This window comes from Apus apus, chromosome 7 (genome assembly GCF_020740795.1).
Source record: "Apus apus isolate bApuApu2 chromosome 7, bApuApu2.pri.cur, whole genome shotgun sequence".
Lineage (NCBI taxonomy): Eukaryota > Metazoa > Chordata > Aves > Apodiformes > Apodidae > Apus > Apus apus.
The window spans coordinates 3,107,934-3,126,490 of NC_067288.1; the positions used below are offsets into that span (position 1 = coordinate 3,107,934).

The 18,557-nt window shown below is 45.0% G+C and overlaps 1 protein-coding gene across 5 annotated transcripts in view; it reads right to left on the minus strand.

Annotated features, from left to right (window-relative positions):
* Window positions 1-18,557, minus strand: part of COP1 (COP1 E3 ubiquitin ligase) — a 128,838-nt gene that overhangs the window by 22,710 nt on the left and 87,571 nt on the right. For all 5 annotated transcript variants that reach the window (XM_051625047.1, XM_051625045.1, XM_051625046.1 and 2 more), the window contains 3 exons: window positions 16,333-16,450; window positions 11,804-11,928; window positions 10,395-10,555 (listed from right to left, as the gene is read on the minus strand). In XM_051625047.1, the coding sequence (XP_051481007.1) occupies window positions 10,395-10,555; window positions 11,804-11,928; window positions 16,333-16,450 (404 nt within the window). The remainder of the gene's footprint in view (window positions 1-10,394; window positions 10,556-11,803; window positions 11,929-16,332; window positions 16,451-18,557) is intronic.

The following is an 18,557-nucleotide window of genomic DNA, read 5'->3' on the forward strand; positions in this document are numbered from 1 at the left end:
ATACAAATCCCTGTTGCTGCTGGAAAAGCAATCTGAGCACTTGTTTTTACAAGGACTGTCATAAAAGCCTGAATTCTTGCTTTAGTAAAATGCAACAGGCATTAAGCTACTCAGGAGTTACTGGGTTTCAAAACTCTTTGGGGTTTTGTCACTAATAACAAAAGGGCAGAAAGCATCTGAAAACCTTCAGAACAGTTGCCCAAAGCCACACAGTAACTATATTAATGTAGAGAGCTACATAAAGCTTTTACAGAAAAAAAAAGCCACCTGTGCATAAATACTTCTACTTCCATTTCACCCAGAGGTTAAGTTATCTGATCAAAATCTTGTGCTGGAATGAAAAAAAAAATCAGTTCATATTTTTTCCACCTCATTTAGACTCTGTAAAACATTAAATCCAGCCATTAAAATTGGTTAATTAGGAGCACCAGAGCGAAAGGTTGATGCAGCTCACGAGCTGCGACTGCTGAATGGTGGTGGCCTGGCAGGACTTGCCATTAGTAGATGCACTGAAGAATGGAATAAAAAGAAAAAGATGATCTAGTAAGGTCGGTTTGACCGTAATTGAAGCAGTGCCACTTGTTAGAGGGAATGAGGTTAGAAAGCCACCTTCAAACAGCAGCGCCAGCAGACCACCCCGCAGCGAGGGTTTCTAACACCCTCGGAGTGGGAATTCTGCTGCTGCACTGAGGCAGACTTCAAAGGCAGTGGTTAGCCCAGTGCCAATGGCTTCTCACAACCACTTCACTCTGAAACCAGAGCCCTCCTTCAGCACTAAGTATCAGCAGCTCTAACCCTGCAGCTCCTATCTGGAATGATCCCCTTTTGTCTGCCTGATGAAACACTGAACACCGCTTGACTAACCGAGCTGTGAGTGTTCATTCTGCACCTCACTGGCACTATGTGCCAACCAGAGACTTTGGCAGATAGATGGAACTTCGTCACAAATCTACAAGAAAATTAATCTAGGAGTGGAAATAAAGCAAAGCAACAGCTGCTCAGGTTAGAGATGCTACGACTCACGGGAGAACAGCTTTGGGTGGAGCTTGGCATCAAGATGCTGGCTCAGAACCTGCAAAACATGCCTGGCTCCTCCTCCTCATTGCTGTCAGGGGGCTCTGCTCCAGGACACTACACAAAATACACATGATAAAAATCCCAGAAAATACTAGGGATGAGCCTTCCTACCCAAAAGCTACGAGTTGATCTAAGTTGATGATCTTCAAGGTCCCTTCCAACCAGGATGATTCTCTAGTTGTGAGGGAAGAGGGCACACACCTGCCACCTTTAATCCCTAGGGCAAGAGAGGGTGAAATTCCCAGGAGGCTAAGACTAAGAGCAGGGTGGGAAGAGAGGAGCTTACAACTCATGATATAAGTAGGTTTCCAGGCATCATCCGAAAAATGGACAAACCTTACAACAGCCTCATCAATTATTTAATCAGTGTCTCTAGAACCCAGCAGGATACGTATCAAAGTTCAGACCAAGGAGCTCAACAGCAGCACTACAGAGGCTGGGTGGGAAAAGGAAAAAACCAGTTGTACAATTAATTATTCAATTCTAAAAGCAAATGTCTCTGAATACAAATCTCCTCTTCTCTCTCCAGCTGAATATATATTATAAGGGTCACTGTGAGTATCACCCTAATACAAATAATTTTCTATCAAGCAGTACCATTTGGGAAATAACTTATGTGAAGGGCCACATGATACATCCTGCTGCACTTCAGCTTGTACCTTGTAGCATTATGGTTCAGCAGGGAATTGGGGATGGAGTCAGGAATGAAGTCCATGTTCCAAGTGGGTCCCTGACTTGGATAAAGAATTGATGGTTCCTAAAGCAGCCGAGTCCCCACAGAAGAGAAACATCCACTTAGAAGTTTAATGACAGCTGCACAGAGACTTCCTTGCATCCCCAGTTCATAGTGTGCATCACAGCAATACAATTTGTGATTGCATTGGGAGGCTCTGATTTTTTTTAAAGCCTAGGAAACAAGGAGAGCCTGCTCGGACCTCTGCTTGCACTGGCAATGAACTGCAATCCATTATCTGCACAGCTGCACCACAGGGATCAGCTCCTGGAACTGCAATGTCAACAGTACTCAGAGTTATGTCGACCACTGTGTCATTCACTTGCTCTAGGAAAGAGATGACTAATAAGGAAGACCTCAGTCCCTATCTACTGCACACTCTCTGCTTCTCTTGGCAATAGAAGAGAGACACACTGGTAAGCAAATACCAGCTGTAAAAGTCTGAAAGAGTAAATGCTGCCTTCATTCATGCAACATGGGTGACTTTGATCTGCCTTCCCTTCAAAATAACATCATCCCCTTGGCAATTTTCTGTGATTATGCAGGGAAAAAAAATTAATAGATACCTCACCTTGCAGGAGGAGAGAGAAACTGAGTTCACAAATGTAAACTTGAAACTAACAAAGAAGAAAAACCTGAGCCACCTACATTTCTTGGAAAAGCTATTCTTAAAATAGAAGCTAGAATGATATCAGAGTGCTGCAGTACCACAGGGGACCTGAACTTCCAGAGCTGAACAAAAGCCAGATTCAACCCCTCTGTTTGCAGTGGCAGGGTGGGCAGCTGCTCTGCCTGTAAGAGAAGAGTTAACAAAGGCATCGATGTACCAGCCACCCTTCAGCCCTGAAACGTCACAATAAATGGTGCACCACACTTTTTTTTCCCCCAAAACACAGAGGTTGGGGTTGTCAGGGAACTACCTCAATGCCCTTCACCCTTGCCCATGCTGGGCTGCACAGCAGTGTGGTCTGGCAGCCAACTGCCCTCACAGGGAGGAAGCTCAGAGGGTGTCCTGCAACTATGGAGAGGCATTCACCTAAGACCATTTACCAGTATTTTTCTCCTTCTACAGAAGACTCAAAATTAAACACTTTCTCCTAAAGCCTGTCATTTGCATAATCACATTATCAAGATGGTCTTTCACACGGATCGAAGTGTCAACACACTGAGGTTTCAATATGAACTGTTAATAGAGTATGGTTTTTTTTTTTCCCCTACAAAGTTCTCTGCAGTTGGAATCCGAGAGTTGTGACGAGGAGTAAAATATTGTCACCTGAGCATTTTTTAATTAATTCTCCTTAGCCACAGAAAAAAAAACCATGCAGACCAAAATGAGCATCTGAAGAGAAATGGGTATGAAAGTAAAATGAGCATGATGAGCTCAAAGAAGCATACATACTGAACTTGTGCCACCTTTCATCTGCAAGGTAGAAGTTATTCTGCATATGGAAGTATTTTTTCAAGCAGCATATAGAACAATATATAATGTGTGCTGGTATACATAAGCAATCCACTACAATTTGGGGGAAAAATAACAAGCCACGCATGATGTATGAGGTACCTTTTGATAGTCTGGCTTCCCCTTTTTTTAACAAAGATTTGAGATTTTCAAACGAGTGAGGGACAAATGGGCATGAAAAAGGTAGGAGGGAAGAGAAAGAAACTATATTTACTCCCAAACTGCAAAGAAGCAAAGTAAGACAAGTCCAAGAAAGCTTGTTTGTTGAAAGCACTGCCACTGGGCAGAGAACAGAGGGCATGGCAAGAGGGTGGGAAACCATTGCACAGACAGAGGGTGGGAAGCCAAGGGGCTTAGCCAGCTTCCACAGGAGACAGGAAAATCTTGGAAGATTATCAGGAGAGGGAGGAAAAACCAGTAGAACAAACCCGATGCAAGTCAAATCTCTTTGCTCTTCTTAAAAGCTGATCATGCTCAGCCTCCTCTAAACTTCTGTGCATTTCAATCACGAGAGAGAAGATGAAGACCACTGCATTCCCAGGATGAAGCAGGAGGGTGGTGCTGCACTGGAGAATAACCTGCAATAATACTGGTTTGGGAGATGCTGCACATGAATGCTATGGGCCAGCCCTGGTCTAGGAAAGAGAAGGTGAGTCAGAAAACAGCAGGATCCTCCCTGAAAATACCACTCATGCTGCTTCCTGTGCCTGCATCTGGTGTCAGAGGCAGGCAAGGGACAGCTTGGGTCTGATCACTCCAGGCAGGCATTTATCTCCTCAGCTTTAGATTACTGCCTGAGCATATCTGAACCGACAGCTGAACAACTCATGGAGGATGCTGCAAAAATAATACAACACTGAGCTGAAGGTGGGAGACAATCTTCTCACAGCTTTTGAACCTCTAAAATTTTAGCAAGAAAAAAAAAAAAGAGGAAGTCTTCCACTTGTCTTCCCTCCAAAATCCCTTTGGAATTCAGATTCCAAGTTACAAGAGATGTAGTTACAGTGGGTACAAGCTACTTAAGAATGACACTGAATAAGCATTTGGCTATTTTGGAATGACAAAGGAGGCTTCATTTTAAATGTCCATAAGTCACCCAAATTAATTAATGCTTTAAAATGGCAATGAATCACTTCCCAAAATAATTTGTATTGGCTAAATGAATTCCAGTGAAGGGAGCCAATTTGCTTATTGTAAATTACCAGTGTCCCTGACTAGCTCCTGTGCACGTTGTGTACCATTTATTAGGCTACTGGGAAACAAAGGATGGCTACTTTTCATCAGTGAACAAGATTACAGCCCTATTAAGTGACCAGCTTACTGCAGTACAATTATAGGTTTCTATTTAAAGAATTCAAGCCAGACATCATTAAGAAACAAAGCTGGATGTTCAGAGGAAAGGAAAAATAAATGGAAGAAAAGCTTGTTTTCTGAAGAGATGCACCAAAAATGGATTTGAAGGGAGTATTTCTATCCTCTTAGTCTAACAAAGAGAAGTTCAGAGAGGCAAGATTAATTATGAAGATAATTCCATCACATGACAGTGCCTCAAGGCCACCTGAAGCCTGGAGTCTCAGAGCCTGCTTCTCCCACTCATGGCTAGATGTTTGTCTAGGACTGTCCCAAATTAAAATTACTTTTTAAGAGCAACAACGACCTAAGAAAACATCTTCTGAAGCCCCCAACACAGGAAGGACATGGAATTGTTGGAGTGAGTCCAGATGCTCAGAGGGCTGCTCTGGAGACAGGCAGAGAAAGTCGGGGCTGTTCAGTCTGGAAAAGAGAAGGTTCTGGGGAGACCTCAGAGCACATTTCAGTACCTGAAGAGGCTACAGTAAAGCTGGGGAGGGGGCTTTTGGTAAGTGCATGAACTGATGGGATGAAGGGGAATAGTTTTAAGCTGGAAGAAGGGAGATTTAGGTTAGACAGTAGGAATAAATTGTTTCCTGTGAGGGTGGTGAGACACTAGTCCAGGTTGCCCAGGGAAGCTGTGGCTGCCCCATCCCTGGCAGTGTTCAAGGCCAGGTTGGACTTCCCTTCCTTACCCCTCTGGAAGAAAAATCTATGTATGGAAAGCTTTACCTAAGCTAATTTGCATGACATTCTCCTGCTCTTATCTTCATCTCCTTACTGGTATCAAAGCCTCGACATTTCTGCTTGAGAAATCTTTCCCCAGCTAACCTGCTTATCAGCTGTAATGAATACTCATGCAAACAGGTACAGAATTAAATGGCTTCTTTTCACTGATTATGATAGATTGAGCCATGCTTAATCTACATAATCAAATTGCTTCTGTGTTCAGCAGTAATACCTTTTTGCTGTCCTGGGAGCAGGTTCAGCCTCGGTTTCTTTTCTGACAGCTTCTTTCTGAGAAACACTAACCATGTCTGGGAAAGGGGCTACTTGAGATGTAATTATTTAACACAGCTGTATGAGGCACATCTCACACTCTGCAAGATGGCAAAGCAGGGCCAAGCAAAAGATGTCCCCTTTAGGGAAGGAGAAAACAGTGTGGGACACAGTAGGGAAATGAAGCACAGCGTCTCTCTTCCAGCTATCCAGGTACCTGGACAAAACTGCAGTGACCCTCTCAAGACAGATAAAACATCTTTACCCCCCTAACTGCAGTGAGCTACTACCACTGCTGTTATTTCCCTTCCCTGTGCAAGAGCATCCCTATATGCATGAGCATGGTCTGCTTACATGCTACTGAAAGAGAAGGTATTTTCCAATCTCAAGACCAGATTCCTGCTTCAAATCAAGCTGGCTAAATCTTGCTGAGGTGCCAGGAACAAAGGACAGGACAGGTTTATAATAGAGTCCCTGACTTGATAAATAAAACTATTTGGTTCAGGGAAGGTTCTGAAAAGCAGCTCTGTGTCTAACTCATTCTTACAGGCCAAAAGTGTCCTGAAGCTTCTTTTACTATTAAATATTCATCAATTGTTAGAGTAAAATGAGAAGTGGTTTTCCTCACTCACTATTTAAAAAAATATTAAACAGCCTATTTACACAGCACCAAAAGAAGAAGATCAAAGCTTGGCTTCCCAATGCACCTTCTCAGATTTTTTTGTGTTTGCTTAGGGCTTGTTTCCCCTCCCAGTCTAACCAAACTATGAGCCTACAAGCTAGTGCTTACTTCTAAACATTATGCAAGAGCTGAAAAGTGAGCAAGCCTGATGCAAAATGCTAATAAACACTTTCAGAGAACAGTTTCTCTCCCTTGTTGTGGCTTTAACACAGGTGGAAAGAAAGCACTGGCTGGACGTCTGTGGTTGGAAAGGTGACAGCTCTAGCAGAAAGGTCCCTGCATCTTCCTAAGTGAGGAATAAACAACACAGAAGGGGCAAAAAAACCAAAAAGATGGGTTCTGGCAAGGGCTGCTGGCACAGCTTAACTTTGGCTCAGGAGGAAGTAAAAGCCTGAATTACCCAAACATAGATTTAAGAAAGAATCAATGACATTTCATCTGAAAGTTTTAGTGAAGTTTTAATTAGAATCTGAGATTTTGCACTTCAGTGCATGAAATGAAGGAGGACATGTACTCATGCTTCCCAAGATAACTGACAGATCTGAAACTTAGTCATCTCATCTCCAAAGGTTAATTAAAGAACAATCCTGGAGAGCAGAACAGTAGGGAAACTGAAGAGTCTGCTCCACCAGGGAGCCTTAGGGAAAGGCTGGCACACATCTTCCCCTTCAGAAACACTCCAGGTAGCAATGCTGAAGCTACTGCCCAGTGACCATGGCACGGAGACAAAGCAAGACAGCTTTGAACCAGCACAGAGAACAGCCTGCCCAGAGCACTATAAAGCCTACCCCCCATGTTTCCTGTGGCTCTGGGGCAGGTTTCCCAACCCGTGCTGGGCTCTGGAAGGATGCAAGGAGCAAGGATGGAGCTGCTGAGCTGCAATGTGCCGGGAACTCTTCTAATGAGGAAGCTAAGGCAGAGTGAGTCACCCAGGATCAAAGTCTGCAATTAAGCCAGAAATAGGCTGTGGGTTCCCCTGTTCCCTCAAATGCTGACAGCACTGTGAGGCAAGAGCCTTCTCTAGTTCATCTGAGTAGCATTAAAACACTTGTCAGCTTTTAGGGAAGCCTGGATACAGGAAGCTCATTTGAAAAAAAAAAAAAATGACAAGTTTAAGAAACTTTATCAAAATAGAGGGGAAAAAGAGAAAAGAGTTTCATCACTCCAGTGTGACTTTGTGGGCATAAATGACCTCTGGCTGTGCAGTAATTAAATTTCCTAAGAACATGAGCAAAGTCTCAATTAGGTCAGAGAGGACCCATGTGCTGGGAACATGAGGGAAGAGAAATGTGTGTTTGCATCAGTGAAGAGTTCTTGTCTCAGGGGGACTGGGGAGATGGTGCACAGGAACTTTCAGGCTTCTTGGCAAAAGGAAGCGAGCCAGCTTGCTCAGGAAGTAAAGCATGACCAGAATGTAAAGCAGGATGACACCACAGGCAGAGGTAAAACATGGAAGGAAAACACTCAGCTGCTGGTATCCAGCTTTTTGATGCTTTCTTTGAAAATGAAAGCCAGGACCTGTGGCTGCCACAGAAGGAAAAGGTTCATTTAGAAGAAGCCCAGGGAAAAGCAGAGGAATGATGGAAAAAACCCTAATGATCAGAACATCAGATGGATTCTGAATGCTGCTTAATGGAGTGAAGCCTGAAAGAAATTTGGTGAAATCTTGCAGGGCCTGATTCAACTATTACATTTTTGCACAATATTTTTCATACTGGTTGTGAAGAACTGCTTGAGAGCCCTTGGAGACTACTCCAAAGTTTCTCAGTCACTTAAGCAGAAGATCTGTCAGAGTAAAGTACATTCATCAGAAAAAAGATAAGGAGTGGATGGCAAGAGAAGTAACACTGGGGTTGGATATCACTGTTAGCCTGTTGCCTGTAGAAAAGCTGCCCAGGAGGTCAGCAGGCAGGACAATCCAATGCAAACAGTTCAGGGAAGGGTGTTTCTACACACACAGCTTTCAACAGCATGTTTTTACTCAGCAGAAAGATGGACTACACAACTTCCAACAGCCACTCTTCACCTGAGACAAGACATCTGTGCCTACCAAACCCTCCTTAAACTCCAGCCAGCAAGAAGTTGGTGAACCTATGTCACTGAGTCTCATGCCCACCATTCAAACCACAACAGTCCACTTCTAAATCAGAAGTGCAGTTTCAGACACTTGAGTTTATTTTTGCTTTGATTCAGAAGCATCTATCTAAGCTTATGTCAGCAACAACTGAATGACAGCTGTGGGGGCTTTCTTCATAGGGAGAGGACAAGGAGTAATGGTTTTAAACTGGAAGGGGGTAGATGTTAGGAAGAAATTCTTCACTGTGAAGGCAGCAAGCCATTGGAACAAGTTGTCCAGGGAGGCTGTGGATGGCCCTTCCCTGGAGGTGTTCAAGGCCAGGTTGGCCAGTCACAAGTGGTGTTCCTCAGGGCTCTGTGTTGGGACAGTTTCTGTCTAACATCTTTGTTGATGACCTTGATAAGGACATAGAGTGTATCATCAGTGAGTTTGCAGATGACACCAAGCTAGGCAGGAGTGTTGATCTGCATGAGGACAGGGAGGCTCTGCAGAGAGACCTGGATAGATTAGATCGTTGGGCTAATGTCAATGGTCTGGGCTTCAACAAGGCCATGTGCTGGATCCTGCACTTGGGCCACAACAATCCCAGGACACGCTCCAGGCTTGGGGAAGTGTGGCTGGAAGGTGTCTGGCAGGAAAGGACCTGGGGGTTCTAACTGACAAGCTGCTGAATATGAGCCAGCGGTGTGCCCAGGTGGCCAAGAAAGCCAAAGGCATCCTGGACTGTACTAGAAATAGTGTGGCCAGCAGAAGTAGAGGTGATTGTCCCCCTGTGCTCAGCACTGGTGAGGCCACACCTGGAGTGTTGTGTCCAGTTTTGGGCACCTCAATTCAAGAGAGATCTCAAGGTGCTGGAGCGAGGACAGAGGAGGGTAACGAAGCTGGTGAAGGGCCTAGAGAATAAATCTGATAAAGAAGGCTTGAAGGAGCTGAGAATGTTTAGTTTGAAAAGGAGGAGACTGAGGGGAGACCTAATCAGTCTCTACAACCACCTGAAAGGTCATTGTAGAGATGTTGGTGCTGATCTCTTCTCACAGGTCATTAGCAACAGAACAAGAGGGAAGGGCTTCAAGCTGCACCAGGGGAGGTTCAGACTGGACATTAGGAACAATTTTTTCACAGAAAGAGTGGTCAGACACTGGAATGGGCTGCCCAGGGAGGTGGTTGGGTCATCATCCCTGGATGTGTTTAAGGGTTGTTTGGATGTGGTGTTGGTGGATGTGGTTTAGGGGAGAACTTTGTAGAGCAGGGATGCTGGTTGGACTCAGTGATCCCAAGGGGCTTTTCCAACCTGCATAGTTCTATGATTCCTCTCCTGCCCCTCCCAACAAACCCATTAAGTATCTGATCTGCAAACCCTTGTACATACAAGAGAGCTGCTCAAGATGTTTTGGTTGTGGGTTTTGTTTGTTTGTTTTTTAATGCAAGGTTTTTAAAACCCCTCTGAATTTGAAAAGCAGCATTTTGTTCTCCAGAGCAGCCCTGTGCCAAAAGGCCACTCTCCCAAAACCTGCATCAGGTCTGTGTGCAGCATCAGTACAAACGCTGCGAGCAGGAATTGTCACTGGAACAGTCACTGAGGTGAGTGCAGCCTGGCCAGGCTCAGCTCCCTCACATATCTACTCATCTCAACACGGGGGTGTATTTCAAGGAGCAAGCCTGCACAGACAGGATAACACTGAGATAAGGCTCCACAGTGAGTAGCTGCAGGTGCCTTCATTAAAGCAACAGAACTCCCACTAAGGTGCCCACAAAAAACAAAGTGCCAGAAATACAAGGCTTCTTTGGGGATTTCACATGTCAAGTAGAGAGATTCAAACACCCAGGTGGGAGAGTTAGGAGCACAGCAGTCCCTTCTTCCCCAGCATTTCAGTTACCCTGCAGATCCTCACGTCGATCTGCGACACCCGGCAATGGGAAAACACCCAGTGCAGTCCAACCCTCAGCAATGCTGTTTCATGAGAAAGCAGGAGGCATTCCTTTTGCACCCAGCTGGGTGCCTGAGCTGAAAGCTTACCCCATCTGGTAGTGCCCTCCAGCACACAGCACTCACAAACTCATTTGTGTCATCTTCTTTCCGGTCCTTGTCCAGAACACTTTTGACTGTATCAAACTTGAACGTCAGCAGTGTCTTTGAGAGGCCCTTATAGTATAGATACAGGGAATTATTTTCACTTCCTAGAAATAAAAAAAACCACAAATATACAAGATCAGGTTTTGGTAGCAAGCATGGGAATCAGGCTTCTTAGCTCTTACATTGAACAGGTTGCCCAGAGAAGCTGTGACTGCCCAATCCCTGGAACTGCTGAAGACCAGGTTGGATGGGGCTTGGAGCAACCTGGTCTAGTGGGATGTGTCCCTGCCTATGTCAGAGGGGTTCCAACTGGATGACCTTTAAGGTCCTTTCCAACCTAAGCCAGTCTGTGAATTTAAGACAAAACCAGACATTCCCTCCATGTAGTTACCATCATGCTTGTAGAGCCCTGGCTGCTGGGAATGCTCCATGCAAACTTTTATGATGCTTAATAACAGAACCAGGCTTCACCACAAGACAACTGCGGTTTGCAGCAGACTTGGAAAACACACAGGATCCCAGCCATCCTCTTGAACTTCCTTAGGGCAGAGCACAGCATCCACACTACCACTTCAAACATTGCTATACCCAGCCTGCTTGGCATTACAGCTCTGAGGCAGGTAGCACTGTCACACTTCTGCTGGCTGTAATCAAGTATGACAGTTTGGTCCTTAGAGGTTTTAAGAGAGGTTAGACAGCATGCAGGCTTTATTTAGAAATCTATTGCAATTTCTGCCTTGCAAGCTGTACAGAGACCAGAGAATACACAAGCTAAGGTCCTCCCTTCAGTGCTGGCACAGCTGTCCTGCTCATCCTATCAGCTACCAGCTTTCCCACCAAGACTTGTGTATTTACAGAGGCTCAACAGTCCAACTTAAGTGGTGAAAGGAGAGAAATCACCAAAGGGGTAACAGCTTCAGGATGATTTTGTGTCCCAGGCAGCTGTTCACAAGGGCATTAGTGCTTCACTGTGCAGAATGCTGTACTAAGAGACCACTCGTGTGGTCCAGACCACTGCCCTGCCTGAGAAAGGCTTGGGAAGGTGTGTCAAGCTTGAAAGACATAAGTGGAATCAATAGTGGATAGAGCAGTAGTTGACTTTTGGTGACAGCAAGTCTGAGTCATCATATATAAATAAGTCATTTGAAATGGGAAGAAACCAAGTGCAGACCCTGCTTATGTCAGGTCATAAAGCTATTCCCTGAGAAGGGAGAGGAGAGTGGAAGTTTGGAACAACCCTCTATAAAAAAGCCCATGCACAATGTGGCACAATCACTAGTGAGCTTTGCAACTGGAGAGGCACCAGCTCCAAGGAGTCCTCTTGGCACTGCCAGGAGGGCTGCTCCACTCACCGCAGGCGATGTAGTCTCCGTTGGACGCGAGTCCCACGAAATTCTTCTCGTTGATGTGACCCTTGAAGGAGCGCAAGCAGTGAGGCTTCCCCACGTTCCACAGCTTCAGCTGACTGTCTGTTGACCTAAAAACAAACCCCAGAGTCAGGCTGCTGCCCTACGGCAGGTACTCCTCACTTGCAATGCAGTTCCTCAACGCTCTACTTGCCACGTAAACCTAGGAAGTCTTGGTGCACTCCAGGAGATTTATCCCGCTTTCAATCACATGCAAGTCAGCTTGAGCTCGGAAAGGTATCATGTTATTTCAGAAGCCTGTCAAAATGCATTACATGTTTGAATAAAGAACCTCCCCCAAGTATTACTCTCCCTTTCTCTTATCGATCACAGTCGTTCACTGAACTGTGCAGCCTTCAGGCCATCACAGCCTCCTCTGGATCCTCACAGATACAGGACACACTGAATATACTTGTAGAGGCTAAAAAAAAAAATTGTATCTATAGACAAAGATCTATTCCCTTTTCCACGCTGGCTACAACTCTCATTCATGCCTTTACAGGAGTTGGGAGGGAAGCAGCTTCTGCCCTCTCCAGCACCCCTGAAAGTATGTTCTCCTCCTCCTGCCCAATGCCAAGTAGCAGCTTATAAAACTTGTGTGGGGGGGTCACAGTTCCTATTAGCACTAAACAGATGTGGTTTGCCCATGTGTAATTGTGACTGCAAGGATACAGATCTCAAACTGCCACTCTTTCCACCTTGGCAGACAAGCTAAATGTTACTATTAAAGAGACACAAATTTTGTTGGGATTAAATCAAAATGGATGTTTTCCATTGTTCCCCCACATGTCAACACACCTGCCTCCAAAATGTTTTTATTTACTGTGAGCAAACGTTTTCCCTTCAGCTGAAGAAAGGAGGCAGAAGTATTCTCTGCTTCGCAGAACTCAACTGGAAGATCCCAGGTTTCTGGGAAATACAGGATTAATTTCTTCCCAAAAACCTGAGGGGACACAAGTGCCTGTCACTTCCCAGGCTCTGAGATTCTGGCACACCTTGATTTATGGTGATAAGCTCCACAGTAGGTGAAGAAACACTGCTGTGGTGTGACCAGAGACCCATGAAGTCACCCTTGGGGAAATGGGTAGTACTGTTCCCATCTTAAATTTGAAAGAGATTGGGAGCAGGACCTGTCAGCCTCATGGGTGGGAGGAAAGAGAGGTTGGTAACACTCCCCTCTTGCAAGACACATCACTCAACTTTGATGCTTTCTGAATATTAAGAGCTGAAGGGGGAAAAAAATACCCACCACCCAATATCCATCAAATATTACCAATGATATAACACATTAGCCTTGCAACAATGTCACATTTACCTAAAAATACAGCATAAAAGAGGAGAGATGCACCTCATGCTGTACTGCAAAAACCTTATCTCAGCCCTCAATGACAACTGGAATGACAAAGGAGTGATAAGGGAGCTGCAGCAAGATTTGTTAGTAATTTGTAATAATAGGATGAGGTCAGCTCAGAACGAAGGTATGAATTTTATCTGTAATACCATGACTTAGGCAGGTGTGCACTCCTCATCCCAGGTCTTGACCAAGGGGGAGCCTGAAACACAGCATTCAGCTTCTCTGCCTGATGCTTGCTCCATATCCATCCCCACCCTACTCTGCTTCTCATTCTCCCTTCCCTTATCTTGTCCTTAAGATCACAGTAGCAGCATGGCTCATACAAAGGGCAAAAAAGTATGTACCACTGGTTTTTTGGCCCATGAGTACAGGGAGGTGCCTTCTGTGCCTTAGGGCAGCTGTATTTTCCAAGTGCTGCTTTGAAAAGCTCTGGAGTTGCCTGGAAACTAAACTTTCCTGAAAGCAGAGTAAAGCACCAAAAGCCTAAATCCCTGGTCTACAAGCTGTCAGATTCCCATGACAGCTTCTGCTATTAGCTAACCCATCAAGAAGACCTCACATATAGAGGCACTTAACCTCTATATTTTAATAGCAGACATTCTGGATCTCTTCATTAAAATAAAAACACTTCAAGTCTATTACTAATGGAATGCTTCTACTGTTAACAAATTGCCATTGAGCTCTAGCCATGTTTGCATTGCTCAGGATAAGCATGCCATAAAAGCATGTTACCTGCCACTGGACTGCAAGGAGAGAAGGCCATTGATTCTGCTGCTGTTAGCACTGCTCTTGCTTTCATATCCTCTCCAAAATAAAACCCACTATCATGGATGCACTGCTGTTATATCTGTCTCTCTGTAAATCAGCACTGCAATCAATGTGTTGTGCTAAATACCAGGCAGTTCTGAACACCCTTGAGGTCAAAACCTATCTCTAGAAGGCAAAGTAAATCAATGCAATCTATAAAACCATCTTTAGCCAGAAATCTAGAGACTCTGAATATGCATATAATTTTTTTCTTAAAAGAAATCAGTGCTTGATTTTTGGGAATCATTACTGGTCTCCTCTCCTCAATTTAAAAAAGACTGACACGAGGAACAATGTACTCTGATATTTCTTTCTATTAATGCAGGAAAAGATACACGAATCCTCCAGGTAGCCCTCTCACCCTATTGTTGCCTGTCCAAGTCTGACAGCTCTATCAATATTCCTCCCAGGACTGTGGGATAAGCTTTCTCACATGGTCAGCTTAAGCAGGACAGAGTCATTCTGTCCTGAAACATCCCATGGATGATGTTGCACTTGATCATGGCTGTAAAACACTTCCAGCTTCCTCCAGCTTCCATTAAACACTTTCTTCTTACCCAGATTTGATTCGTAGCATTAAATTTAATTTGCTCTGTGCTCTAGGTATGAATTTGCACCCTTATAGCAACTTACAATGCTAAAGGAAATAAAGAAGAGAGGAGCTGATTAAATAGCTGCAGTATTGGAAGTCACCACAGAATCTTCCATCACACAGCTCAGCTCAGAGCAATTCACTGGCAGCTTGAATACAGAACCACAGAATCATCATGGTTGGAAAGGACCTCTGGGATCACAGTGTCCAACCATCAGCATAAAAAAAAAAGCCAACAGAAACTAAACGAACACTACCAACCACACACACTCTACCAAAAAGCACCCACAAACCATCACAAGCTCAGCCACTAGAGCATGCCCTGAAATTCCTCATCTACACATTTCCTGAATACCTCCAAGAGGTACTCAACCTCCCCGGGCAGGCTGTTCCAGTGCCTGACCACCCTTCCAGTATAGAAATTCTTCCTAATGTCCAATCTAAACCTCCCCTGTTGAAACTTCAGGCCATTTCCTCTGGTGCTATAATTATTTACCTGGGAGAAGAGGCCAACACCCACCTCCCTACAACCTCCTTTCAGGCAGTGGTAGAGGGTGATAAGTCTCCCCTCAGCCTCCTCTTCTTTAAACTAAATAACCCCAGTTCCCTCAGCCACTCCTCATATGACTTGTTCTCTAGACCTTTCCCCAGCTTGCTAGCTTTACACCTTAAACCACTCTTTTGGATCCAAGTTTCTAGAGCAAACTGTGTAAAACCACAGGACAGAAATAAGCTGGATAATCACTGGCTCGGTACAAGGCAGCAGGGACACTTTCTGGGACTAGGTCTACCCTGTGAGCCATCCCAGCTGCCCTGGGGTGTTGTACACGAGTATGTTGAGATCAAAGCTTTGCCTGCAGCTTCCCAAGGCTGTTTGTATTTTCCTCTCCATGTAAGAGAGGCTCACCCCTGGTTTGAACAACTGGCTGCAAGCTTCTGCAACAAGCCTTTCACTAGGTGCTCTGACAGATGCTCATTCCCACACAACTTGAAAACCTACCTAGAAGTGAGACAGCCACAGCTGACTTTGGGTCAGACACACCTGGCCACTTAACTGAGCAGTAGCTGTAGAACACTATTCTTTGGTGTCTCCATAGCAGATCTTATAGCCTGCCCTGGCTAAAAAGCCACACACCATTAGGAACATAAACCACAACTTTTCCTTGTCTGCTTTCGAACCCAAGCATATAATCCTAAAGAAGGCCTTCACAGAGCATAATAATTAATTACCAGGGAACATATCAGCCAGTTCCACTTGAGTTGCTTTCAGGCTGTGGATAAACCTGACCCAGCAGCACCATTTGACGAGCAAGTTCTGTTGCTAATCAGCTGTGTTTTACCACAAGATTACTATCCTCAGGGCTGTGCTGTCAGCCTCATCTACAGCAGAGCTCTGCTCAGGAGCATCCTCAGCACTTTGTAAAAGGGGAGTTCACCTGCAGCTTCCCACAGTTGGGGCCTGTGGTCAGGAGATGCATCTAATTGTCTTTGTATTCCTCTTCAGCATCCTAGCTCCGCAAGACAGAGCGGAGCCAAGCGTCACCAGGAATTAATTTCTATTTTTGTCTTAGCAAAGTAAAAAAAAGCAACCATCAGCTTCCCAAAAGCACAGCAGCTAGTGAGCACACCCTCCCACACAGGTGAACTTGGCAGGATGACCCTGAAGAGAGCTGGAAAGCCAGGGCTGCAAAGTTTGGAGCCTAGATAACAGGCGACACTTACGCAGAGACGATTTCTTCCCCGCTCACGAATTTTGCGTAGGAAACTGCCTTGCGGTGCCCTTTGAACACCATGATGGGCTGCTTAGTGTTGCGAAGATCGTAGTAGTGAACACAGTGATCTGGAGAGGAGGGAGGAAAAGGGCAGAAATTAATTAGTTAGGAAGGATTTGCAGGACCTCTATTAGGCTGACAGTAACAGAAGTTCTGCCTGCAGCTTCCGCATCTTGCTGAAAGGCTGGGCCAGCATAAACTGCCAGCGCTGTAACAAAGGAGCGTTTGAGGAGGCTTCTTGAAACAGCCCAAAATTCAGTCTGTAAAGGTCCAAGCAGCCTTTCAAAGGGAAAGAGAAGGGAAAAGGTGCATCCACGTGTGTGTGCACATCCATGTGTCTTCCTGCCAACCCCACATTGCCCATGTAGAAGCCAGCAGCTCAAAGGACTCTCGTCTCTCCTCCCTGGCCACTCTGCTATTTTTAATGCCCTGCACCCACCCCCCACCTTCTCCTTCCTCAATCTGCCTCCTCTTAGAAAACCTAAGCTAAAAACCCAGTGTTTGCTACCAAAATTAGATAATGGAAACAGGGATTAAATTTTCATCCTTACCCTAAATGGGTAACCTCCACACTTGTTTTGTTTTTCTTCTCTCCTTTGATTTTATTACCAAGAGAGAATTAACATTTCTGCTACTGACAAGATGAAATTCCAGTTCATCTTAAGATTAAATTCACAGATGTGCTGCAATGCCACAACCACATAAAAGGAATCTCGATAGAATTAACAACTGACATTATTTTCTGCAGCACCAAGTGTCAATTCCCAAGAAAATAGAAGAAATAAGTACAGAAACCCCCATGAGACCCAAGAATCCAGCACCTCTGGTGCTCCTTCCAGCTCAACAAGGTTAATAAGCTTCTCTCTTTCTGACTTGCAGCCTTTAATATTGAACTTCATTTAATTATCCCCTGCTATTCTGGAAGTGCAGGGAGGGAAGGCCACATCCATGCAAGGAAACAGAGCTGGATGACTTTCTCCAAGTCACCAAGTGACTCACGACGCCCAGACATCATTTGAAAACAGCTCTGACCCTCCTGCCACTGCAGTAACACCCCCCCCACCATGTAGAAGTTTCTCACCAAGATGACACAGAAATGAATTTAAATGCCAATACTGATGGTTATTTTGGTATTTGCACAGCATTTCAAAGCAGGGCTCTCAGCTGTACAAACACTCATCTGTCTCAAAGTCCCATGTGGTTTGAGAAGATAACTGGATTTACATCGATCAGGCTACAGCAGCCTCCAGACTGGCAAGGGTAGCTCTTCCCCCGTGTTACCAGGCTAAGTGGTGGCCATGGCAGGATAGGGGCTGTGTCAGGAACACCTTCAGTAAAACAAAGCAAGCAGGAAAGCTTCCTTCCTCTCCCACTGCTTCCAGCCTCTCCTTCTTGGGGGTTGGACTAGGTGATCTTTCAAGGTCCCTTCCAACCCCTAGGATTCTATGATTCTATAATTCTCTACTTCAGATGGAATCAGAGACTTCTCCCAGAAGTTTCTGGCTCTGTACCTCCTCACCTTGTAAAAGCATCCAGCCACAACAAGTTTTCTCCACCACTTATTCAACTGTTGTCCACCACTAATTCATTTGTTGAATTATCCCACCGAGTTGAAATGCTGGGAACTGCTGGACCCTCAAGCACTCTTCCCAACTCCCTTTTCTTCCACCTCTGAAATATTAACCCTCTCAACAGCTAACACTTCCCAACCAAAATCCCAGTGTTTTCCTGCCATTTGGGTATTACAATTAGCTTTAGAACAAGGTGATGTTGCTTATTCAACAAAGGGGTTAATTTTCAAAGGGACTTTGAATTAAGTGTTAACACTCCTTTAACAAGATTTGGGCATCCTGGTCCCTTCCACCTCTCTGAAAGCTGGAGACAAAACCCTCCACATTTTCTCATCTGGCCTGCAGGAGCTAGGAAACAGTTAACAGCCAATTTTTATTTTAATGAGCAGAATGATTCTAACAGGACTCTCTATTAGGAGTCAGGTAGTGGATAAGCCTTTCAAGCCTATTTTTGCTGGCAGTTTCAACCTGCTGGCCGGCCATTAGGATCCCTTTTGAGCACCAGATTTCTAGCCTGGTGGCAGGAAAAGCAGTACCCGAGGATGGCTGCTAGAGCAGGAAAGACAAGTTCATTTGCAGAGCCGAGGCACGAAGTCATGTTCAC